At 38.6% G+C, this 27559-nt stretch overlaps 1 protein-coding gene across 2 annotated transcripts in view; it reads right to left on the bottom strand.

The window, feature by feature from the left end:
- GLRA2 (glycine receptor alpha 2) overlaps positions 1-26969 on the bottom strand; it is a 202538-nt gene extending 175569 nt beyond the window's left edge. For both annotated transcript variants that reach the window (XM_055563480.1, XM_055563481.1), the window contains exons 1-2: positions 26902-26969; positions 24668-24801 (exon numbers count right to left, since the gene is read on the bottom strand). In XM_055563480.1, coding sequence (XP_055419455.1) covers positions 24668-24801; positions 26902-26969 — 202 coding nt within the window. The remainder of the gene's footprint in view (positions 1-24667; positions 24802-26901) is intronic.
- Positions 26970-27559: the final 590 nt, after the last annotated feature.

Raw genomic sequence — 27559 nt, 5'->3', positions numbered from 1 at the left:
GAACTGGTTATGCCATCTGCCTGGTTCCCTCATTGATTAATGAGTTAAAATCTTTAACATGTATTCATTTTATATCTGCACAAGAGTTATGATTTTATCTTTTTTTTTTGAAAATCATCTTTTTATGTGAATTTTTAGAAACATTATCACCCTTTGGAATTGTTAGACCCAGAGCCAGGCTGTGGAAACTTAAAGACCAAAATCCTGTTCAAGGCCATGACAGTGCCAGGCAACCCAGCACTTCCTGTTCCACAGTCAAAAGAGATCTTAGAACACCGTGTCTGCCAATGAATAGTACCTAAGCTCTCCCACCCCTCCTCTGCTCATCTGTGGCTTTCACAAATGGGAACTTGTTTCCTTATTAGGCATTCTGCACCATTTCTCGGAGGTAGGAAGGTCACCATTGTACTGGGAGGAAACAGAAGTTTTCTATGTCAGCAAGCTATCTAAAAATAGAAACCAGAGTTCCTGACATGCACTCTTCTCTACTAACAACTAGGACAGCCGCTTCCCTACTGCAGAGGGAAGCCCTGAAATCGTGGTGCTTGTCCATCTGTGTGCTCATATTTGACTGATGAGCCTTTTGCATTTATGTAGCAGAGGCTTCCATCTCTCTTATCTCATGCTATACTAGCCAGCTTTGTAACTCAGTTTAATTAAAATGATATTTAATGGACTTTTTCTCTATATGGGGTGCTTACCTAGTTTGGGTTACCCTGGAATCAGGGATTTGGGTAAAAGTAGTTTATAAAGGAGGTAAATAATGCACCAGCTGGGATGTAGGGAAGAGATTCAGAGTTGGGAAAGAAGCCAAGGAAAGGTGCTTTAGTGAATCCAGTATCTCCCAAAGGCGCATGAAGCTTTATCCCATAAGTAGCTCTGGCAGACACACTCTTCTAAGCTATTCTGTATCAACACCCATCAGTCATTAGACGGGAATATTCTTGGGGGCATTAATTCATCTTCACTTCTGGCTGGTCACAAGGGTGGGCAAAGTGGCTTAGGTGAGAGAAAGCCCTCAAGCAAAGAAATTGAAGTGGTGGAGTTGGGAAGTCAGATGGTACCATGGTATGGGAAGGGGTTGGGGATATAGGTTGAGTGCCAACGGTGGTGTCTCTGTGGTGTTGGGAATACCAACATGTACATGATCCTTGAATTCAATAAGCTCACAATCTGTCATGGCAGAAAGACATGAATTAGACTAATTATGATGTAACATGATAATGTCTAACATGTTAAAAAACTGTAGCAGAGGAGGCAATGAATTGTGCAGGGGAAAAGGAGAAAGGGAGAGAAGAAGAGAGAATCTTTGTAGGGATGTTGATGAATTTCTTTATACAAAGGAGGACAGAGATATGGCTCTATTTTATAAAAAGTACATATCACAAGGAAAGTGTAATCAGCCATTGAAAGTTTTACCTGTGTTATTGATCTTTGTTTTGCATATCTTCCTTGAAATTCAAAGATCCTCAAATTTTGCTGTTAGAGAATTTTTTAAGTTGTGGGGAAACTTTCCTATGTCTGGGTTTTAATATCATGTATTTCCACCTCCATCTCAGTGTGACAGGATTTCCGATACTGAGCTGAGTAGAGCTGTCCCTCCAAGAGTCAAGAAGCTAAGTGGCCTCCTTGCATTTAGCACAGCTGAGTTTATGCTTAAAGTGAAAAATGCCTTTTTCCTACAAGATGCCAATACTTCTTATGGGCTCATGACAATGGGCTGCATCATCCCCTTGGGACCTCAAGAGGCTTACAATTTGAAGACATGGGAGTTTGAATGGGGGTACAAACAGAATGGGGTTTGTACTCATAATCCTTTCACACTAGAGACAAGATTTGTTGAGGCTTCTAAAAAGGTTCTAATTTGGTGTGTTGTACCAAACACAATAGAGCAGTTTTGTAGCAAAGAAAATCACTTGATGAGAAATGGCCCCATTTTCAAACTCTCAGGGAAGGAAGAGAGCATGTCCCTCAAGTTAAAAGGCAGGAATCTTTCTAAGAGAGTCTTCTTTCTTTTTTATAAATTTATTTTTAATTGGAGGTAAATTACAATGTTCTGTTGCTTTCTGTTGCTATACAACAACATGAATCAGTCATAATTATATATACATCCCATCCCTCATGAGCCTCCCTCCCTTCCCTCCATCCACCCTTCTAGGTCTTCTTTCTGAGGTTTAGCCTGAGTCAACACACACCTCTCTATAAATGCTCCCTTCCAGGCAGATGTTCTGTGCATGTGCACACACAGACAGTGGTAGCCTGCCTAGACCACCACAAGGAAGAGTGGTGGATAAGTGTGAAGGCTGCAGCCCCAAATAGCCTGGATTTGACTGGCTGCCCTGCCTCTCACAGCTGTGCCAGATGTAAGGATTCTGAGCATCAGTGTGTAGATTTAGAAGAAAGGAACTGATAACAGTGGTACTTAGCAATTTTGTTGGGAACAAATGAGATCATGCAGGTAACACACTTAACATTTACTTGGCACGTCATGATGCACGCCATTGTCTCTGTAAACCCCACCTGCACTTCACACCCTCACTTGTTTCCTACCTCTTCCTTATACTTGAGCCATGAACTCCACTTACTTAGAGCTCCTAGTTTCCATGACATCATTCCCTATGTAGCTGCATGTTTATACGACAAGAATTGGCTTATGTTGCTCAGACTTGTTTTCTGTGTGCAATTTCATTTGCTCCACAAGACATCACATTGCTAGAAGACTGGGGTTGTCTGATACTGCTTTCAGTAAGTTCCCAAAGCCCCTGTAAATTAGGCACAAAACTTTGTGGTTCATTTGTAGCTTGCTACAAAGTAAACTTGACTTTGTACATAAGCAGTGAGTACTCCCTCTGTTTGAGAAACAACCATTTACATTGTTTCCGGTAACAGTCTCAATTATTTAACACTGCTATCCTAGCAAGTAAGCTGCGCTCAGAACATTCCCTCCTCTCTTCCTTGGCAGGCTTGGACTCCTCATATATGTTGGAAAGTAATCATAAAGAGAATCAAATTGCAAGCTTCTGGTCTCAGACTTAGCATTTTCTCCCACTACACCCAAACGACTGAGATTATTAAATGAAAACATTCCTAGAGCCCAGATAGTAAACTGCGCTAGGAAGCAGACTATAGGACTGGAGAAAAATGCCAGATGGAAGGACATGCTTTTGGTATGTCATAGTCAGCATTTTCCTGAAATATATTTAAATGCCTCACACATTTGTACTGAAAGGAGATGTAAATGATTACAAAATGCCATTAGTCAGAGACAGAATCACAGAATGTGTAACCCATCAAGGTAGCAGTTGCTGCATCCAATCTCCTTTGCTCAGCCACTAACTGCCTCCCCCATTCCCCCTCAAACAATCTACAAGCTGGTTCCGATACATTCCAAGCAGAAAGCTGTTGGGTGATTGGAGAGGAATCAGCTTTTCTCATTCATTTAATTATTCATCAAACATTTATGGAGGATGAATAATGTGCTTGAATCTGAGGATGCAAATTTGAATAATAAACAGATTCTGAAGCAAAATGTTCAAAGGCTCTTGCAGGCCTCCAGACTCGTAGCTCCTAGCATAGCTCTGTAATTAAGAAACATATATAAGGCTAACTCATGAACTTGGTGTACAATAGACAAATCTTCTAGGCCTTTACCACTGGTAACTGGATGGACTCCTGCCAGATGGCCTGGAATTGAAAGCTAGCTCTGCACCCTTATTACCCATATAATTATGAGCAAACACATCAGCTCTCTTTTACCAGTTTCTTTATCTCTAAAGCAGAGATAATAATAACATGCATGTACTTCTCTGTAAAGTTATTGGGAGGATTAAATGAATTAATATGCAAAGTACTTAGAAGAATGCTTAACACATGGTAAGGACTCAAATAATATAAATAAATAATGTTATTGTTAATGCTTTCTGAGCTGCTACAATTAAAATGGTACAAAGTATATGGATAGATGTAGTGAAGTGTTGGTCAAGAAGGAAGATGATGGATAACTTGGACCCAGAGCCCCTTTACTTCCCCTCATCTTCTGTTTGAGTATTGCATCTGATACCTTCTGTCTTCATCTTCTGAGTCTTACATTTAAAATACATTAAAACATTCTTCCTACTCAAGAAGCTTACTGAGAAGTACATTTTCATAGAAAACTCTATTTTATGATGTATTTAAATTTTACAAGTGTTTCCTGAATGTCTGGGTGGTCTGTCCTGATGGTAAAGAAGGCCATCAAGACAAAGCACCGAGGGCCTAGCGCTCTTTTTCAGCTTCATGCTTACTGTACTCAGGACTAGCCAGCCCAGCTGGTGGTGGTGGCCCATCTGTGCCAGATGACAGAGCACTGCTTCACCAAGAAAAGAGGCCATTTAATATTAAAAGCAAAAACAAAACAAAAAACCTCCCTTCCCTCAAACTTTGTGAATTAATATCTAATCTCCCTTTTTCGGGCTGGCATTAGTCTTTTAAATGAGAAATCTACACACACACACTTCTTCCCACTTTCTATGATCTCATTCACTCTGTAATCAGCTACAATCTGGGCTTTGGGCTCACTGCTCTAGAGATATCACCCTCACTAAGGTTAAAAATGTCCCACTGACCAAATCCAGTTGCCCATTTCCTTACCTCTTTCTGTTCAGCATTCCTGCTGCACTTGGCAGGTTTGATTTCCTTACCCAAAAGCTTTCTCTTTCCTTGACATCAATGACTACATCTTTTCCTGATTCTCTTCTAGATGTTCTGACCATGTGTTCATATTTCTTGTCCAGTCCTTCTTTCGCCCCCATGCCATCAATGGTCATGTTCATGGAAGTCTCATCCTTACTCCTCTCTTCATTCTACACATTTGCACTGAGTGATCTGAATTAATACTGTCATGATCTGATGACTCCATTCCTGCATTGATAGCCCCAACATCTGTTTTTAGTTCCAGATTAACATTTTAAACAGCAGATTAGACACATGAATTTGTGGCAGTCATCTGAAAAAATGCTCAAAACTGAACTCATTATCTTCCTCAGCACTTCCCTCCTTTAACATCTCCTCTTTGAGCAAATGAGAGCATCATCTGCTCAGTTGCCTAACTTGGAACCTTGAGTCAAACATTACTCTTCCTCTTGTACCCTCTATATCCTTTTTAATGCATTTTGACTTCCATTTATCTTGTTAATTAGCTTCCCTGGTGGCTCAGATGGTAAAGTGTCTGCCTGCAATGCGGGAGACCTGGGTTCGATCCCTGGGTCGGGAAGATCCCCTGAGAAGGAAATGGCAACCCACTCCAGTACTCTTGCCTGGAAAATCCCATGGACAGGGAAACCTGGAGGGCTACAGTCCATGGGGTTGTAAAGAGACAGACATGACTGAGCGACTTCACTTTCACTTTCACTTTATCCTGTTAATTTAGCCTCTCCTTTCCAATCCCACAGCTGAAGCCTGAACTTTCATCATTTCTCTCTTGTGAATGATTGTCATGATACACTGATCCACCATCTTTCTAGTATATCCTTCTAAAGGCATCTTGAATTATCTTCTTAGAATCTAATCTACATCTAATCATACCCCTTCTCTGCTTAAAAATCTTGCTGTGCCTTCCTGTTACCTATAGTTAGATCTGAATGCCTTAATAATCAACTTGACCCTCTAGCTCTAACTAGCTTTATTCTCTAGCCTCATTTTTTATGACTTCCCTCCTTTTACTTTCTTTGGGTATACTCATGTTTTGTTATCCCCCAAACTAGCCAAATTCTTTCCAGACATGAGAGTTCCCTACCTGAAGTTCCCTTTTCCATTCCTTGAATGCCAACTCATCTCTCAAGACCCAACTAAAACATCACCTTCTATATGAAGCCTAGAGCTACTTCTTTTTCTCCTCTGTAGACTGAGTTCTTACATGTAAAGGGCTCCAGAGAAATATTAACATTATCATCAGTGGAAGCTACCTTAGTTGGGCTTCCCAGATTTTATAAAGATTTTTGGTTCATTAATACATAATCTGGGACAATCCCGTAGCTTGAGAACCACTTTTCAATTTTTGATGAGAATGGCAGATGAGGCCCAAAAGGAGAATCTTTAGAAGGATCAACCACAAGCTCACTGGTTGGAAGGAGTTAAACGCTATAACCACGATGCCAGGAAATCGGGCATTGCGTTGTTGTTCAGTCGCTGAGTTGTTTCCGACTCTTAGCGACCCCATGGAATGCAGCATGCCAGACTCCTCTGTCATCCCCTATCTCCTGGAGTTTGCTCAAACTCATTTCCATTGAATCAGTGATATTATCTAACCATCTCATCATCTGCCGCCCCCATGTCTTCTTGCCCTCAATCTTTCCCAGCATCAGGGTCTTTTCCAATAAGTCAGCTCTTCGCATCAGGTGGCCAGAGTATTGGAGCTTCAGCTTCAGCATTGGTCCTCACAGTGAATACACAGGGTTGATTTCCTTTAGGATCCACCGATTTGATCTCCTTGCTGTCCAAGGGACTCTCAAGAGTCTTCAGCACCACAGTTTCAAAGCATCAATTCTTTGCCACTCAGCCTTCTTTATGGTCCAACTCTCAAATCCCTACATGACTACTGGAAAAACTATAGCTTTGACTGTACAGACCTTTGTTGGCAAAGAGATGTCTCTTTTTTTTGATGTGCTATCTAGGTTTGTCATGGTTTTGCTTCCAAGGAATAAGTGTCTTTTAATTTCATGGCTGTAGTCACCATCTGCAGTGATTTTGGAGCCCCCCAAAATAAAGTCTTGTTTATTGTTTCCATTTTTTCTGTTTTTTTTTTTTTTTTTTTTTCTGTTTACTGTTTCCACTTTTTCCCCATCTAGTTGCCATGAAGTGATGGGACTGGGTGCCATTCTCTTAGTTTTTTGAATGCTAAGATTTAAGCCAGCTTTTTCACTCTCCTCTTTCACCCTCATCAAGCATTACTTTAGCAGTTGGAAATTAACAATTGGTTATATTGATTTTATTTACTAAACATTTCTAGCACTGAAGAGGAGAGTTGCCAGTGGATTCTATTTGGGTAACCTTAATGCCACCATACATCCCTATTCAGTATTGGTTATAGGAAATAAAGCTTTTTATACATGGGATGTTGGTCCTGGAATAGTGGTAAAGTAGAAGGGGTTGGATAGAAAGGCTGGGGATAAGAATGCTGGTACATTAACAATTCTTAATTCTCCTTTACTTGATACCTAGTACAATGCCATGTGCGTAGTAAATGCTTGATATGTATCTATATGCGAATGAATCCATTCATTCAGGATTAAACATTTGTTAAACTCCTACAAAGACAGGAAATACACAAAACCCTGCAACTTTGAAGATAAATTAGAATCATTCTGTAATATAGAAAAGGGGGGACATCTGTGTTACAAACACATTCAATAAAGTATTGCAGGTCAGGAACGAGTGTCATTGTCATCATTACCTAAATGATGACTTATATTCCTCTCCATGTTAGGCTTTATGTATCTGGAGAGCAGTGTTGATCTAAATCCTGTCTGGCAATAAGAGAACTCCCCCCTCCACCCCCCGATAAATAGCAAGAATGATGAGCAAAATTACAGCTGCTTTCCATTATGAGAAATGCCTAAGGAATGAAATGAGATAATATATGGGAAAAGACTTCATGCATTTTGAAAGAATCACAAATATTAGATAATAATTTATTATTTTAGTTCCGTTGCTCACACCCAGCCACCTTTTCAGATTCTGGGATTGATAATTGGTGTTATGAATTCTTATATTCATTTGATACTTGTTTATTGGCTCCTTGTCTACTGTCATGTATTGGAGGAAAACAATGAAGAATGAGATAAGCCCAGTCTATGGCCTCTTTGACCTGGTCTAGGAGGGGAAGGGACAAGGAAGCAGCCAGTCACAAGAGAGATTGTAGACTGTGCATGTAAGAGAGGATGGACTTAGCAGTTTAAAGGAAGCTTTCTAGAGGAAATGGTACTGATGCTGAAGCCTGTAGGATGAGTAAGAATTAGGCTGGTGAAAAGGCAGGCATGGTAAAGGGAAACAAAAGTGCCAAGCACAACAATGAAAAGTGTGAGGAACAGGAAACAGGGTATTGAGGTTGGAACAGAGTGGGAAGGCATGGCTTGGGATGCGGAATAATGACGTTGAAGAGGATGATATTGATACTCCCCCCAAGGTCCTTGGATCCCATTTATCATCGTGCACCCCTCACCTCAGTATGCTTTTTCTGGAAAATTGAAGTAGAGTTGATGTAAAATATTAGTTACAAGTGTACAGGGCTTCCCAGGTAGTGCCAGTGATAAAGAACCCGCCTGCCAATGCAGGAGACATAAGAGTCCGGGATTTGATCCCTAGGTCAGGAAGAGCCCCTGGAGGAGGGCAAGGCAACCCACGGAGAATCCCCTGGCAGGCTACCGCCCATAGGGTCACAAAGAGCTGCACACGACTGAGCAACTGAGCGTGCATGCAAGCACAGGTGTGCAATATAGGATTCCACAATTTTTTAAGGTTATACTCCATTTACAGTTATTAAAAATGTTGGCTGTATTCCTCATGTTGTATAGTATATCCTTGTAGTTTATTTTCTACATAATAGTTTGTTTCTCTTAATCCACTATGCCTATATTACCCCTTTACCATTCCCTCTTCCCACTGGCAACCAAGAGTTTGTTCTCTAGATCTGTGAGTCTGCTTCTTTTTTTATATATATTCCTTAGTTTGTTGTATTTTTTAGATTCCACATGTAAGTCATATCATACACTATTTGTCTTTCTCTGTTTGACTTATCTAAGCACAATACCCTCCAAGTCCATCCATGTTGCTGCATGTGGCAAAATGTCATGCTTTTGCTTCCAGTAGCCAGAACATGTACTCTTGCCTGGAGAATCCCATGGACAGAGGAGCCTGGTAGGCTACAGTCCATGGGGTCATGAAGAGTCGGACACGACTGAGTGACTTCACATTCACTTTTCACTTTGATGCATTGGAGAAGGAAATGGTAACCCACTCCAGTGTTCTTGCCTGGAGAATCCCAGGGACAGGGGAGCCTGGTGGGCTGCCATCTACGGGGTCGCACAGAGTTGGACACGACTGAAGCGACTTAGCACCAGCAGCCAGAACATGTGGTTTCTCACAGAGGGCTGTTCCAGAGCTATTGGAACTCACTTTGAAAGTGAAAGTGAAAGTGAAGTTGCTCAGTCCTGTCAGACTCCCATGGACTGTAGCCTATCAGGCTCCTCCCTCCATGGGATTCTCCAGGCAAGAGTACTGGAGTGGGTTGCCATTTCCTTCTCCAGGGGATCTTCCCGACCCAGGGATCAAACCCAGGTCTCCCACATTCCAGGCAGACGCTTTAACCTCTGACCCACCGGGGAAGCTCACTTTACCCACCTTCTATCTGGGAATTTACTCTCCCAACCCACCCATACACATCCTGAGAGCCATCTTTACCCAATAACTAACAGAGGGGGATATGAATAGTCAGCTCTCTTATCTCTAGTCAGAACAACTCTGGGGTATATCTTACACTTCAGAGTTCCCTTGAGGGATCAGGTCACACTCACCTACTATTGGGCTTGGCTTGAGATCATGTTCTTAACTGGGTTTTTACCACCCGTTGTTGTCTAATTTCATCACTCTCTTATATGTCTCCCTTGCTCAGTTATCCTTAATAAATCACTTCCACACAGCATCTGCTTCTCAGAAACCCAACCTCAAACAGATGTAGTCAAAACTCTAACCGTGAAAACCCCAGTAAGCCATGTACAGGTGTATAGACTTTATCTGGAAGTGATGAGAAGTCCCAGGAGAGTTTTAAGAGTCATGGAAGGGTCTAGAAATTCAAGGATACTAGTATTTTGAGCTCTTCACTCCCTCGAATGACAGTTCAGCTTGCTTTTCCTATGCATTCAAATAGAGACATAGCCAATCAGGCACCCCAGAGCAGCTGCACTATGGATTTTCTAAAAAAAGTATAAGAGTTTATTTCTGATCTTAGCTTTCCTTAAGAATCTATTTATTATTCACGCTATAATTCTTTGCTTTATTTGCACCTGCCACATCTCCCTCAAAAGTCTGTGACTTTTTTCAGAGGCATTATTCTGTGATTTATATGGAATTTTGCATGATGTCACTAATGGGTACTTTTTGTTAATACCTTCAACTGCTTTGCTTTATCACTGAAGCAGATAATTTATTCTGACATGTATGTGGAAAGTTAGACACTGAGGTGATACTTGCTTCCTTGAGACTTTACATATGCAGTTTATTGTGGCAGATGTTATTAGCATCTGGTTTCAGATTCTTATGTAATAATTATGCTCTTTCAATGTATGGAGGAGTGAGGAAGGTCTCATGGTAAAGGACACGTAACTCAATCATGGACACCTCACGTGTTCATCCACTTCCACTGAGTTCTTCAAAGATTCCTTCACACAAGCTATATTGCTGTTAATTGTACACTGACATCTCTTAAATGAATACAGTTGAGGTAAATGGGTGCTAAAGAAGACTTTTCACCCAGGGGCTCATGCAAGCCCAGTTTGCCATAGGCAGGAAATAAAAAATGTGTATGTATGTGTGTCTATGTGTGTATATGTGATTATGCCATTTGCAAAGTCTTGTTGACAAGTAGAAATGTGGAATTTTTCCCCTTGAGATAAGTGTATTCTCTTGCTGAGGAAATTCTTTTTTTATGGGCTTTGGGATATTTGCCCCAAGTCAGAGATTTATACATTTTGCTGAAAGCCCTCCATGTTACAAACTTGGTTGGCATCAAATCTGTGGAACAGGAAGCTGCCTGCTGAGTTTTAAGTGGGAATATTTGCTCTGAAGATTTGAATAAAGGATGAGCTTAAATGAGGCATATGTGCACAATAAACAAATGTGAATATCGGAAATGTAGGTGCTTGGGGGAAATAAAAGGAATACATATCCCAGACTGTGGGTAATTCCTCCTATTTCGAACTAGAGAAACATGTCTGATAATATAGGATTAGTCTAGCAAGGGTCAGGTCAAGTATGCCACTGGTCACAGAGAGGTCACTAACTCAAGAAAATAAAATAGGAATATTCCAGAGAAAATTAATGCTGAGTAGTATAGCGACCTTATTGTTAACAAGCTATGACCTCAAATTTTAGAGAGAACAAGCAGAGTGGCATTTTATCTATTAAAAAAACACCTTCCTGAAAAAAATAGAAATTGTGGTGCCAGGGTTTTCTATTCACAAGGTGTGGCATTGGACCTCTGTGACATTTCTTTTCAAACAGAGATGATCTCTTCTTAAATTTTTATACTTTGAGAAGACACTACATACATCATTTTACTATCAAATTTCAGAAAATACTAGGGAAAATGTTATCCTTATCTTCATATCCCATGACTTCTATAACTAGGATTCAGCAAAGCCATCTCCTCATCCCCCAGTATAATGCCACTATCTGCCTCCTAGAAATGTAGAAGCTGCATTGATACTGGAAGCAAATGATAGCAATGAATCTGAGTCAGGCACTCAGGCTATATGATACAAAATCTGAAGACAGAGCAAGCAAGCTGTGTGCGTGCTAAATCACTTCTATATAGTTCATCTTCACTCAGTTCCTCTGCTGGGTCCAATTTATACCAACCTTCAGTGACCAGTAAAGCTGAAAAATTGCTAGTCGCTCAGTCATGTCTGACTCTTTGCAACCCATGGACTATGCAGTCCATGGAATTCTCCAGGCCAGAATACTGGAGTAGGTAGCCTTTCCCTTCTCCAGGAGATCTTCCCAACCCAGGGATCGAACCCAGGTCTCCCGCATTGCAGGCAGATTCTTTACCAGCTGAGCCACAAGGGAAGCCCAAGAATACTGGAATGGGTAGCCTATCCCTTCTCCAGTGGATCTTCCCAACACAGAAATCAAACCGGGGTCTCCTGCATTGCAGGTGGATTCTTCACCAACTGAGCTATGAGGGAAGCCCTCAATGACCAGAAAAGCTGAAAAATTGCTGTTCCATTATCTGTGGGTTGTACAGTGGAATATCAGCACCAATGCCATTACATGGATACCTTGAAGCAATGTTTCAAATAAGGGGCTTGTTTGCTATAGAATGTGTAGCAGTTCCATCATCAATGTGTCTTCATCTACTGTATGAGATACAGTTGACCCTTGAACAAGATGAGTTTGAACTATATGGATCCACTTATATGCAATATTTTTTCAATAAAAGCCTACTAGTGGTATACAACCCACTCTCTTTGGTTGAATCCACCCATGCAGAACTTGAATAACAGAGGGCCCACTGTAAAGTTACACATGGACTTTCAACTGCTGGGATTTGGCACCCCAACCCCACATTGTTCAAGAGTCAATTGTAAATGATGTGGATCAGGAGCCATTCAGGCTAAGGGAGCTTTAGTATTGGGCTTCCCTGGTGGCTTAATGGTAAAGAATCCACCTGCCAATGCAGGAAATGCGAGTTCCATCCCTGGATTGGGAAGATCCCCTGGAGTATGAAATGGCAACCCACTGCAGTATTCTTGCCTGGAAAATTCCATGGACAGAGGAGCCTGGCGGTCGCAGAGTCAGATATGCCTGAGCGCACATGCACAGGTTTAGTATTTCCCCACCCCCTACTTTGTTTTCCAAATTTTACTAAGACCTTGAAATAAGAAACAGGAAGAAAAAAATCATACTTGTTTATTTGACAAATTCAGAGAAAGTATAAGGGAAGAACTAGTAATTAAAAACTTTTATATATAGGTAACTCTTTTCTCAAGACATTTAGTGATATTTCAAAGACATTTCTCTTTCTGCATCTATCTTCTTTGAAAACAATTTTCAATAGTTCTTCCTGGGAATTTATATCTAACTACATGAAGCATCCAGAGAAGGCAATGGCACCCCACTCCAGTACTTTTGCCTAGAAAATCCCATGGACGGAGGAGCCGGGTAGGCTGCAGTCCATGGGGTCACTAGAGTCGGACTCGACTGAGCGACTTCACTTTCACTTTTCACTTTGATGCATTGGAGAAGGAAATGGCAACCCACTCCAGTGTTCTTGCCTGGAGAATCCCAGGGACGGGAGCCTGGTGGGCTGCCGTCTATGGGTCGCACAGAGTTGGACACGACTGAAGCGACTTAGCAGCAGCAGCAGCAGCAGCACATGAAGCATCAATTTTGAGCAGACCAACTTAGAATATATTTTAGTACTATGAATACCTTAACCCTAAATCTACACACATTGAGGTAAATACTGCATAATTTCAATTGTTAAATGAAGTGTTTTTTTTAGTATGCATTCAAATTTTTTTAATTTCAAAGAAGTGATAGGGAAAAAAATCTTAACAAACAGTTGAATGGAAATTATACGAGATTTATTCATCTTGGAAAACTGCCTGAAAGAGAATGGCAATCCAAAAGGAAATTTTCCATGTAGCCATGAAATTTTGTCATGTTCTGCTGAAAAAAATGTCTTTAGTTCAAGGTTAAAGGTCACTTATTTAAGTGTATATTTGTCACTCAGCATTCAAGAATCATAAAGACTAAAACAGAAGGTGATTATCAGATCAAAGTATTTTGCTGTACTGACTAATGTCTTTTCTTTTGTTTTCAATGTTTGTTTTTTCAAAATGCCACTGTTTGCTTATTTATTCATGTAAATGAAGCAGGAGATAAATAGTCTGCAATAATAATCTAACTTGTATCGTAATTCTCTTGTGGCATCGGAATGCTAATGTTGACCATGTATCAAAACAAAAGCCATGTTTACTGAATTCTGGGGCCTTCCTACTCTTATGAATATTATCTTTCTAGCAGATAATCATATTATATATATATATATATATATATATGTAGGTTTCCCAGCAGCAGCAGCTATTTTCATGTTAAAAAAAATTTCAGTTGGTCCCATAGTTTTTTGTTTTTTTTTTTTTTAAGCAAAGTCAAGGACCTTTATTTCCTCCTCAAGGTCTATAGGTAATATTCTGAGCTATGTCCTAAGAGATGTTTTACAGCTACTGAAACTCTCACAAGGTGGAAGAAGTTAACTGCATGCTGCCCATAAACACTAGACCCCAGACCAGTTGGAACCAGAAGCCTGATGATGCTGATTCCCACTTACCTCACCACCAGCCCATCAGAAGGATGTCCATGAACTACTCACGCCCTCCTCTTTGAACCATCACTATGAGACTCCTCACTACGCCCTCCAGGGCTGGACACAGTCTTACAGGCATTAGTCTGCCATGGCTCCCTTTGCCTAGCAAAGCAATAAAGCGATTCTTTTCTACTTCACCCAAAACACTGTCTCCGCATTTCTGTTCAGCACCAGTGAACAGAGGCTGAATCTCGACAACATGCCCCACTCATTACCCCTCAGGCCCGAGGCCCGAGGCCAGCCTGCCCTTCTCTCCTCCTTCCAGAGTCTCTCTCCTTACTCTCTCTGGAATGTCTTGAGTTTTAGGCTGAACTTGTGGGAGGAATAGAAGACAGTATATCTGCTTGTTTTGCTGGAGGCGAGTCCGACTGGGCTCTTCTTTGACCTTGAGTGCTGGTGCTGCTGTGTCTGAGGTCAGCCCCCGCCCTGTAGGTGTCGGCCTGGGTTGCCAGTCAGTAAACAGTCTGTATCACGTGTCCTCGAAGCACCGTGGACTTGTTCAACATGAGCTCAATTCATTTAACTCATTCATCCGCCTTCATCTCAGGCAACTCTGCTTTCATTACATCTTTGACCACATTACCAAGACCACATTTTCCAAAGTACAGTCTGTAAAACACTAGTTCCCGAGAATGTTACTCATTTAAGGAATCTATGATCAAATAAGTGGAGGATAAGCCCTTGTGTTACAAATAAAAGTTTTTAAAATATTTATTTGTATATTTTTACTGTAGCTTTTTTCAAAACATTTTAACATGCTAATGAATATTGGAGTCTCTTAGAGGATGTTTTGCAGAATTTCCATTCTTATTTTACATTTTAAACCTTATATCTGAGAACATTTCATGGAACTAGTGTTTTGAGAAACATCTTTGACCAGATGCTGAACTAAAGAAACACGATAGCTACTTTTCCTAGAAGCAGCCTCTGTACATGAATTTGCTACATGCAAATCTTTTAAGAGCAAGAAAAAAAATTGTGAATGGCTGATTCCTTCACTAATCCTCTCGGAAGCTTCCAGAGTCTTCCAGAGAATAATGATCATCCTTGAAATATTGGGAGTTGAAATAAGATATAAGCAACTGTAAAGAATTCTGGGCAGAATAATTTCTCAGAGACCAGTTCTCTGGGAAGATTGGTTGCATCCAAGCTCTTCTGTGGGTGAACCAATAATTTAGAAAGGGACATACTCAAAAATATTCACTTAGACTGTAAAGACTAGGGACTATCCAAATTAGAAGTGAAATAGACATCTTGGTCCGTCTTTTATTTTGGAGATGACAAGAATTAACCCCAGAGAGGTTGCGTGGCATGTTCTAGGTCACAGCAGGCAAAACTGTAATTAAAACAAGGCCTCATGAGTCTCAGTTTAGATTTTTTTTTCTTGTAGGATGTCCCCCACCTTTATTTGGTAAGGCAATACTGGAGCACAGTATCTTGGGGAAAAATACTATAAGGAAGATATTATTCTTTGGCTACAGGAGCAAAATTTCTCACTCTGGACCTGTAGTTCTTAAACTATAGGGAGTAATGAATTTGTTAAAGTGGGTGTTTAAACATCCCATCATTCATTGATTCTAGAGAGGTAGAGTTGGAAAGGTGGGACCAGCCATGTGCCTTTTTAACAGTACTCACAGGGCTCTAAAGCAGGTGTTCTGAAAAGCGTGGTTTGAGAAAAACATCTGACTGGTTCCCAGTTTGGTTTAGCATTAAATCCTAAGTCATTTGACTTGGCATACTCTATAAAACATTCACGTATTAAAACCACAGTTAATTCAAAAGAAAAAGTAGAATATGAGAAATCCATTGTGAGAATATGTATAAATTATCCTGAATTATGATCCTACTGGGGTTGTTCCAGTGTGGTTTACCAAATGTGTGTATCCTTCACTTTTCAGACTTGGAGATTCAAAGCTAAATAAACAGACTCCTTGTTTTCTGAATACATTTAAGGGGGAAGGGTGCTTTATCTATTGCTAAGAGAAAGCCTGATAAAAGAAATCTCAGCTGCCTTGTCGGGCATGAATTTGTTCTTAGAAACCCACATCTTGAAGTATTTAAATGTAAATAAATCAGAAGAAGATAGATTATATTATCTTCTATGTACACTTGGGTTTTAAAAGTGAAAGAAAAATTAGGTGGTAAAGTGGTTCTGAGGTTTTCCTAAAGTAGTTAGAATTGCCATGATAAGTAGCTGTATTTCAGGTGCAGTAATCAAACCAACCAAGAGTGGAAAACAAGCAACTGTCCCTTAGACCCACCATTTCCTCAGAATACACACTTCTCTGCCCCTAGGCGTCTAACACTTCTTCAGCTCTGTACAGACAGAAGAGCAAGGAGGAAAGGCTGTGTCTCAGAAATGCTGCCCCAAGAGACTTGGCATTTAAGTCTTGTGCTTCAAATCTAAGCCCACAACACATTCCAGCATGGGAAGCCTGGGGCAGGGGAGGGGGGTGGATTACTGAGGGGCAAACACAACAATATTAGCAAACATATAAACATGTTAAATCAGAGAGAAAGGAAACAATATTAATTATTTTTGTATATTCCACAGGAAGACCTCTCTCTCCTCCCTTTTTCCCTCTTTGCCCCCACCCCTTTGCACCTCTTTAACTCATCTGTTTAGGAAATAGAACTATCACGTTCCATTATCTTCCTCTCTCTCCTCTGCTTTTGGAGGTATCATGTATCTATCGGGATAATATATCCAGGTGGCATCCCGTTTTCATTTCCCTCCTTTCCCGAGAGTGACAAAGGAAGGCTTACTAAACCTATTGTCAGTTTGGGAACTGTCTGTTTGGTCACCCGAAGTTGAAGGGTGGCTTTGCTCATAAGCTGACTTCATGCTGATTACCTTCCACTCCCCACCCATCTCAAGATTCTGTCTTCTCTTTTTTGTTCTTCTCTGTACTCTGGGAAGCTGACCTTCTGGGTTACATCATTGAGCTCCCTTGCCTTCAGACTTCTAGTTGGATTTGGCCAATGAGAGGGTCCACAAGAAAATGGAATACAGGAGGAGAGTGAGGTCAGAGTGTTTATTCACTAGCTTCCTCCTTGCTAAGCCAGCACATATCGACTCCATTGCTCCATAGATCTCACTGCATGGCTTCTCTTTAGAGCCACTTTCTCTAGGTTCTGGCAGCTACTTCCTTTCTCGCCTCTTCAGGTCTACTGTTGACAGTCCCAGAGTACTACCTTCTCCCTTTAGGGATTGGTTTTTTCCAAACTCTCCCACACCCAGTTGGAATGTGCCGTCTCTTTCCTGCAAAGATCCTGGATGGTACAGCATTAAACTTACAAATTATATTCCAGCTTTTACAAAAGTGAGAACTGACATTTAAAAGCTTAACTTTCTGTTTACCACTGTATACTTAGCAAGGAACATGGTTCCTGGCACATAGATGCTGCTCACTGCTTATTTATTAAAGGAATAAACAAAAGAATTGCATGTTTAGATAGAAATATAAAGATGGAAAACCTTTACATGTAATTTTTTGTGCTCCCTTGTCGCACAGAGTCAGACACGACTGAAGTGACTTAGCATTAGCATTAGCTGCAAATTTATTCTGTTGCTTTGACAATGCATGGGCAGGTGTAGCTTATTTTTCCTCAAGAAATTATGAGCCACCTCCCAACAGAAAAAAAAAAATAGAAAACAAGACTTATTCAGTCACATTCATGGTAACTGCCTATTCGGTTTCCACGTTTTGATGTGACCCAGGATTTGATTTTCCCTCTTGGATGGATATGTTAATGAAACAGAGCCACCGTTTGGTGTACTCATGTACTTTATAAAGGGGTGGAGGGTGCATAAGCCAGGACATGAGTCAGAGAGAGTGTCCAGTTTCCCTCTTGTACTTGCCCCCGACCACATTTGGTTGGCTAGCCAGACTAGACTCCAAAATGGAGATCTAGTTACTTTATTCCTACAGGTCCTTCACAGGAATACCAGTTAGAGACCTATTCTTTTTACTCATGTCCCTCCTTTAGTGAGCTTCACATGGCTTAAAGTATCTGCAATCAGTCACAAGTGTTCAGAGTAGTCCTCTCAAGAAAAAAGTCAATGAGAAAATGTTGCCTCCTACAGTCAAGACAGCCTCTTAGGTGTTAACTCCGAGGAGAACATAGAATGCTTCCAAAGACCTTATAATGAGGCTTAATCAACTATATTTTCATTTTTAAGACCAAACATGTCTGATCCAACACCACCAAGAACAAGGTGATAACTATTTTTCTCTAAACCTGATTATATCAACTAGACACATTATAATGTCTACACTTTAAGTACTGAGACACCCTGATATATATGTCATTATTTCTTAAAACGAGGTCTCAGATTATCAACAAAATGGACTGATTGTTCTTCAGCATGGGGAGTAACAGAAAGCACTATAGAACTCAGGATAAAATGTTTAGGCTCTTTCAATAATGAAAATTAAGGATATGAAGTCACACAGAATCAACCAAGGAGCAATACATTCTCAAAAACTAAATTATGGGCTTCCATTTCCAGTGCTCTTAACCTGCCATGTTGCAGAGACTAAATGTTCTGTTTAAAATACTTATTCTAAAATTGGAAATCAATTCAGCACGTTTGTGCAGTGACCCTTGCAACCGCAGTAACTGGACGAGAAAATACATCAGAAAGGACAGTCACATATCCTGCATCAAATTCATCAGAGTCCTTTCTAGACCAAGCAAAATTGGTTCTATGTCTTTTACTTGGTTCATTTAAAAAATGAATCTAAGAAAATAATAAAGGATAAGATTTGAATAAAGATTTGATAAAGATAATTCCTTCACACAAATGGCTCCCTCTTTGTTTCATATTTAGGAATATGCAATAGCCCTCTCAAGTTGAAAATCTTCCCACTGGACTAGTAAAAAAAGAACCAGTTGAGACATATGACATCTACATCCTGGTTACTGTGGTAGGACTCTAAAATGCTAGAACTTCTTTGACTCTTTTTTTTCCCATTTAAAACAAATTCAAACAACTTTTAAGGACCCAATCACCATGAAGGGTAAGTTTTGAGAATACATAGTCAGTGTCAGTTATAAAAGAGAAATGGAAGACTGGTAATAATAATACAAATTACTTGTAATAATTTTAATAGTTAGAAGCAAATCATTCAGATTTATGATTTCTTTGGATATTCAGAACAACCCAAATGAGGTGAGCAAAGTCAGAATAAAACCTGAGTCATAGAGAGATGGAGACATCTCTTCTCCAAAGTGGCTGAACCAGGACATGTACCTGGGTTTCTGGATCCAAGTCCAAGACCCCTCCCACTCTACTACTCTGTCACCATGGATGGAAGACATACTTTCAATAAATGAACTTATACTTTGGAGTAGACATTGCCTGAGTGTGTTAGAATACTGTAGATGCCTCCTTCTTGATGTTACCTCAAATTCCTAACAAGCACCTTGCAGGCCCATCATAGCAGCCTAGTATATACTGCTGCTGCTGCTGCTAAGTCGCTTCAGTCGTGTCCGACTCTGTGCGACCCCATGGATGGCAGCCCACCAGGCTTCCCCGTCCCTGGGATTCTCCAGGCAAGAACACTGGAGTGGGTTGCCATTTCCTTCTCCAATGCAGGAAAGTGAAAAGTGAAAGTGAAGTCGCTCAGTCATGTCTGACTCCCAGCGACCCCATGGACTATAGCCTACCAGGCTCCTCCGTCCATGGGATTTTCCAGGCAAGAGTACTGGAGTGGGGTGCCATTGCCTTCTCTGGGTAGTATATACAAATGAAGCTAAACTAAATTGTGACACGGCTAGTAGATTTTGGATATTCAAAAATCTTCATGTACATCATACCTGAATAAAACTATCATATATAAATTTCTCTTTGATACAGCCAGACTTTCCTTTCAGTAACTAGTTCCCCCTTTTATCTCCTGTTGTGTGATTCTAATATGGCTGTACCCTTTTAGGTGTCTGAAGGTTTTGACTGCTTTCTGCATTCAAGTCAAATACTTCTGCAAAAAATATTTCTGATACTTGTAAGCATTCTATTCTTTTTCTCAGAATCCATGGTAATATCTGATGCCTGCATCTACCAGGGTGATCAAAGAAATGATTATGCTAGGGCTTCATTACCACCATCTGAGAGAATCACTCTTTCCAAGTGTCCCTGCTGGACATTTATGCCCAGGCCATGCCCTACAGGGGTTGATAAGCACAACACATGATGTGAGCTCCTGTTGGCTACAGACAAGAGACTTTTCAAGGGGAGAAACCTGAAGACCTCGAGGTTTTTGGAAGTGAATCTGTTTCTTACTTGCATCTGAAACACCTTTTGAGCTGATAACTTCTTGGAAAATAAAGGAAACCATATTGCATGCAAATGTAGGTTTTAATGTCACACATCACACTTTCAAATTTAGGTCTCCAGATATGGGGAAAAAATCAGTGTGCGTGGCATGAACAAAAAAGTGGAGGGAATAATTATCTCCTGGCATTATCTATTCCAGATCCTATCCCCAAATGAATGTTCTGGTGAAATGCATTTATTCACATTGGGATGAAACTTAGGATATAACTCTAAGTTAATTTTCTTTTCAAAGAAAATTTCGTTAAAATAGATAAAGGCTTTGTTTCAAAGAGAGAAAATCAGAACTAATGCATTTTGCCCAGGTTTGAGCATTTCATTTGGCTTCTTGAAAAGCTTAATGTTTAAAGTGGCATTTTCAAGATACAATAATACTGACAAAGGAATATCTGATAGGATGATGGAATAACACCATGATAAATCAACTGAGAATGAGACAAATCACCCCAGTGGGGAAAAAGGCTTCTCTGTTGACACAGAATCGACATTTACCATGGTTTCAACACAGGTAATTGTGAGTAGATATAGCTTGTGTTTTTATCTGAAGTGAGGATTTTCAAAATTTATGTTTTGACGAGATCTGACCCAAGTCTCTGTGGATCTCATAGATGGAATGCAATTGGCAGCTCTGACTCATGACTTTGTTTATACACTATGCTTCAGCACATCAGAAAAGCTATTTTTTTTCGATAGTTTCTAAGAATGGCTCTCAATTACAGAGTCTAAGTCTGAATCATTTCTGGCTCCCTTTTCTAGCATACATCCATCTTCCTTCCTTGTATATATGCCCATTATGACATCTTTCAGAGCCCATTAGGGATATGGAATAGACATGAAGTATTTTACTGACTTGAAAGTATGCATGAAAATTTCTTCCAATAAAAAAAATTGTGCATATACACTTTTTTTCCCATGCCAGTACATGGCATCAAAAAGAAAACAGAGAAATATGCTGTTATTTCTTACAGCTTCTAGAAAAGCCATTCCCTTTTTCTCAACAGCGCATATTTGGCTTTTGCTTGTATTCTTGTGGTCAGATTTTGCCCTTTTGTCTTCTTATTAATCATCATTATTGTTATTTTCCGTATCATTGTCTTCATTGCCACCATGTTTATTGTTATCATAGTTTGGTTTGGGCATTTACAGGGAGTCTGTCACTATTCCAGATACAATCACATTTCCTAATCACCTTTCATATCTATCTACTATATAAAATTTCTCATTGATACATTGCTAATCAGCTATAGTAAGTACTATTGTTTTCCTAGTCTCCTTATTGCTGCAAGTTCCTTATTATCTCTTTTATTTCTTTCTCCTCAACTCAGCTAAAATCATCTTTGCTGGTCACTAGAACCACTGGTGTGTTCCTCAGAAGTTCCCACCCCTTGCCAATATCTGATAGTAACCTATATCTGATAGTAACCTATAATGGAATATAATCTGCAAAAAAACCTGAATCACTATGCTGTACACCTAAAACTAAAAAATACCATGAGTGAATTATACTTCATTTCTTAAAAATGTTCCCTCCGCCCTCAACTTCTACTACAATTTATTGTAAGCACTAATTTTCAAAAATTGATCTGCATTTTCCTTTCTTTCTTGGTCCTTATTTCCTCATTCTGGAGAAAAGGAGGGTTTCTTTATATATATATATATATATATATATATATATATATAAATATATATATATTTATATATATAAAATAAGGTATGGTATGGCAATGGGTTGATAAATCATAAATATGCAATAGAACTATATTAGACATATAAACTTCCATGGGAACACTAATGAGGGAAGATCACATCTGTCTAAAATAGTGGGGAATGTTTTACATCCAGGAAAAACCAAAATCCTCACAGTAAAGAGAATTGTGGGAGCTGTTCTATAATTGTTCTGATATAAACGGTCCATATAAGTAACATTTAGGAAAGAGTATCAGGGTTCATTGAAGTGAGAGTTAAAGGGAAAGGGAGAGAAAAGTCAGTAAAGTTCATTAATGTTAAGAGTCCTAAGTTATATTCACCTATTTCCCTTTGATAAGTCTTTGAAACATCCTGTACTTGGGTCTTTAGGACAGATCTCAAAAACATGGTGATGCTTTGCTATACTTGATATTCTCCTCATTTATTTATTCTTTAGAATCATGAGAAATGTCATTTCCAAAGAGTGACATCCCCAAAAGAACCAGAAAAAAACGGTGTGGAAAGTATTGCTTATTCTCTGTGGTCACGTAAAGTAGATGCAAAGAACTGACTCACTAGAAAAGATCCTGATGCTGGGAAAGATTGAAGGTGGGAGGAGAAGGGGACAGCAGAAGATGAGATGGTTGGATGGCATCACCGACTCCATGGACATGAGTTTGAGTAAACTCCGGGAGTTGGTGATGGACAGGGAAGCCTGGCGTGCTGCAGTCCATGGAGTCGCAGAGTCGGTCATAGCTGAGCAACTGAACTGAACTGAACTGAACTGAAAGTAGCACTAGCAACATGGGTGTTTGCTTTATTACTCTTTGTATTTTTCTTCCCTTTTAAAAAGTTATTTCTGGAAAATAATGTTAATAACTACTATTAAACAGGATTCTCATAAACTTGAAACAATTCCATCTCTGGTCCTTCTCTATGAAACTTTCCATGAATAGCTTAATAGAAAATCATCTTTCCTTTTGTTGGAATCCTGTAGTATTTTATCTGTACTTCTTAATGTTACTTAACTATTAACTAGTTATCTCTTTCTATCTAGTATTATGTATTATATTATTATACATGTATTTATGTAACATCTGCTCTCTCCACTGAAATTTGTGGTGGTAGCATCCAAACCTGTTACATCTCTCAAGTTTTCAAAGCATGCAGTAGTTAGTTTTTTGTGTGTAGTTCAGATTAAAAAGTTATTAGATGGCTCAGTGAATAAATGTATGAGTGAGCAGTCTCATTGACAAAGCTGATTCTCAACTAGTTACTCATAGGATTTCATTTCAAATATTGACTTCCAGTAACCATAAAATTAATATGAAATGGGGTGAACATGAAAATTTTTAGGAAAATTGAGCTTTGAACTAAGTTCTGTTGTCTCTTTTTTATATTTAATCTATAAATCAAAATATTTGTTTTGTCCAAAATCTTATATGTTTCTTTAAGTAATGTGCCCTTCACTGGGTATATTCAGAGGTGCAACATTTAAAAAAGATAGGAATTTAGAATTTAGTTTTCATGCTCATATTTGCCAATAATAAAAATTAATCAACCCTCAAAGAAAGCAATCCAATTAAATAGTTAATAAGCAAAACCAAAGCAATGCATGAATTATGACATAATACCTAGACTATCATAGGTTTATCATTTTATAAAATATTATAAATATTTCACACAGCATTATTTTAAATTAAATTACAAAATAAAATGCACTTATTTAAAATACGTTTTAAAATTAAAACATCAAAACAATTCAATAAATAACTGGTTCTTTCTTATTTCAGTATTTTTCTGATTCAGAATAAAAATTAATCAAATATATCAAAAGTAATTTTTGCAGACTATTAATTACATTTTTGTAATGCTAAACATACAAAAACACCAAAGTTTTTGGTTTGTTTCTAATTGAACAAAGAAAGTATCCACCATATTTGACATAGGCACTTTACAATTCTATGATCTTCTTTGTTAATTTCTGATAAATAATTTCAAATAAACAATGAGAATGCTTAAACAAGAGGACCCAATAGTTTGTAATATATTCAATTAGAGCCTTTACAAGGTTTAAAAATGAGGGCTTGAAAGTATATATAATGGCATGTTATATATTGAATTTTAAACTTCATTTTAGGAGTAGATATTTAAAACCCAAACCAAAGACCTTGGTGTAATCGTTCATATGAATCACGTCCATCATTTGCTCTTATATTCGTTTCTGGTCACACTCCCACTCAAGATAACATAGGGAATGTGGCAATAATCTCAGGTTTTAGTTTTTCTTGTGGAACATAACACAAATGAGGAAAGTTTTTGCAAGTTTATGTGTTTGTGTGCAAACAACACATAAAATTTAAGCTATTAAATCAACTAGTTCGAAAGAATGGGAAAATGAAATGAATACTGTGCTTTTTGTTTTCATTTCGTAATAAGAAGTCCTGAAAACTTGTTTTCAGTGTATTCAAGCATCTGGACTTCCCATAGACTTAATTAACATAAGTTTAAGTGGAACCTACCTTTAAAATTTGGCCTGATTCTTGCATCATATCCTGATGTCCTTCCCATTAATTTGTCCAAGAAATCTGAAGGAGATAGGGTCTGTGAAGGTTGTTTTCCAGACCTGGAGTCATGGTCTTTGCAGAAAGCCGCCCTAAACACATCATTAACTCTTTTAGCAACAATTCCATTCTTATCACCTGAGAACTAATGTTCACACAATGTTTGACATCGTGTTTTATAAATATATTTGATATGTTAATAAGAAGAAAAAAATTATAAACTTTTTGGTCAACTTCCTAACTTGTATATGGTCTTGAGGTAACTTTAAGTGGTATAAATCCTGAGTCATATTTCCTAAGTTACCAAACTTCGCCATAAGATGTTTAAGATGACACAGCATGCATAGCTTTAGGTTATAGGTTTTATGGATATATAAAGCTCTTTCTAGTGTCATCAGGGAAATGATGATAATTTCTAAAATTTATGTGATTGTCTCATTTCCCCATGATTTTCAAAATATTCTTCCAGCATTTCAGCCCCTAATGTAAGTCCTCTACATATATATAATAAGATGGGCAGAACAAAGTAAACCATGAACTAATTATCCCATTGCTTATTTTCTCACCTGCTAGATTCTGTTCCAACTTTCTGCTATTTTCAATGTGTTGTCTAAAAGAAAATCTTCACTTGTAAATTTAACTTCATTCTAAAATAGGTCAACAGTGAGCATGTCTGTACTTCTATTTTATCATTGTTATTTATATATTAGCATTTAAATTGTTGACTTTCTAGTAAAGTGTTCATGAAAAAGAACTTCTAAATCAGTTTGTCTTTTGCATTGTTAAGACACTAAATGGTAATTGGACAACTTCTCAGATTTTTATTTTCCTTAAAAGGCTTATAAAAAGAGCATATTTGGTTTGTAATGAAATGAATTCTTTCACAATGCATAGTTGTTGACTGAATGTTGATTTCTTCCACAAAGTATGTATTTTCAAGCTTTATTTTCAATAGTTTAACAAATAATCTTGTTAATTCTTATCACTAAGAAAATACCACATTCTTGACAGTTTTTCAAAGAAGTAATATTAAATATAAGTGCAAAGATGATACAAACATTTGGTAAAAGTTAAAATTGATACAATCACCTAGAAATACTCACATTCCCATAAGCAGATTCATCTGATTAATCAAGTATTATTTGATTATAATGGTGATGGTGGTGATGAAGATGATGATGATGATGATTCTAATAAAACCCAGCCTACGATTTTTCTTAATCATAGTAGGAGGTGTGAACCTGAAAGGAACATAGAGGGTTTTCCCAGTACTCATAGCATTATTGCTATATGTTCCATTTCTCTTGGTTCTGTGAAAAAATACCATAAAATTTGGTGAAAATTAAATGAAGAGTCCTATACTTTGTTGTACGAACATCTCTTATCTCTATCTTGTCTTAGAACCTCTTAGCTATTAGGATGGCTATTTCACTTACTGCTAATAATCTGATATTTTGAGGTATCAATTTATTAAATGATTTATAAATTAAGTAGAAAATGCAAGCATGCAAATAATGATTTCTTGCTTATTTTAATTATGCATAGTCCATTTCTCATGCATGGATAAATACAAAGATGTCATACTAATTTAGTTTTGATAGGCAATAACATTTCTAAATTTATTGAACAGTAGACTACAGTGATAGCATGAGTTTTTAAATGTTTTTGATGTTTCAAGAAATTTCCTGAATTGTAGTTCTCATAGTATGCATCTAGTTATTGAAATACAATAGAAGTCCCAAGTTGGCTAAGAATTTGGGTTCTTTTATATTTTCTATAAAATGAGCAGGCTCCTAGCAAATTAATTCAATCAGTTGCACCATATGAAAAGCATTGCATTCAATAATCCCTTTAAATGACTTGCAGAAGAATTTGAAAACAAAAAAATCACCATTATATAGAAATATAAAGAGCATGCAACTCATCAGAGTATCTTAATACCACATTGGCTGTGAAAAAGCATTCAAGTGCATAAAGTAGGATTATGCATCATAAAACTTGCCTTTGTGAAAATTTACCACCTTCCCACCATAATTAAGCTTTTTAAAAGAACAAAAGAACTCTAACTCTCCTTTATAAAATTAGCATAATATGGTCCAGGACATAGAAAAATAGATAAAAATTACATGGCACATTCTCTTTCAAACAGTTTTCCTGTGGAAAATATCAGCATGCAAAGTCGTTTCACCTACCTGAAGTGGTTTGTCTCTAAGAAAAATGCAAACAAGGTTGTCAAAATGTTCACTAGCTGCCGGTTCATTCCTGTATCTGTGATGCTTGTGGAAAATATTCCCGAAATGATTCCAGAAAGAAGCTAGGGCAAAGTATCTATTTATTGTCCAGACTCAAAATTTGGCAGGAATCTAGTTTCCTTGAAAATCAAAAAGAGATTTGGGTTTGTACAGTTTGCTGAGAAAAAACAAAAAGTGCCAGTACTAGGCATCATGGTCAGGTCAAACGGGGGCTTAGGACCATCAGTTAACCCAGGAGAGACAAAGCCTTAGAACTGATGGATCCCCAGCTGCTTTTCTTGAATAATAAAAATGCTGCTACCTTAATCGCATCACCATGCAAAGGGGGCTGGTGACAATGCCATGCTGGAAGTCGGTTGCAGTGGCTTTTGTTTTATGTCCTTTCTATTTAGCGAATCTCTTTTCTCTAGAAAATGTTCTCTTTTTAAAAGAAGTTGCAAATGAGGGATAAGAAAGGACTCTGCGTGCTAGAGTGGGTAGGAAGAAGAGGGCAAAATTGCTGAGATCCTGTGCTGGAATGAGGGCTACAGAGACGGAGACGTGATCTTACCCAGCCGATAAATTTCAGCACTCGGACAGCTCCTAGCTCTGAAGTGCG

The sequence above is a fragment of the Bubalus kerabau genome, chromosome X, assembly GCF_029407905.1.
Source record: "Bubalus kerabau isolate K-KA32 ecotype Philippines breed swamp buffalo chromosome X, PCC_UOA_SB_1v2, whole genome shotgun sequence".
In the NCBI taxonomy this organism is placed as follows: Eukaryota; Metazoa; Chordata; class Mammalia; order Artiodactyla; family Bovidae; genus Bubalus; species Bubalus kerabau.
The sequence above is the reverse complement of the archived record's forward strand: the minus strand, read 5'-3'. Positions and strand labels throughout refer to the sequence as shown.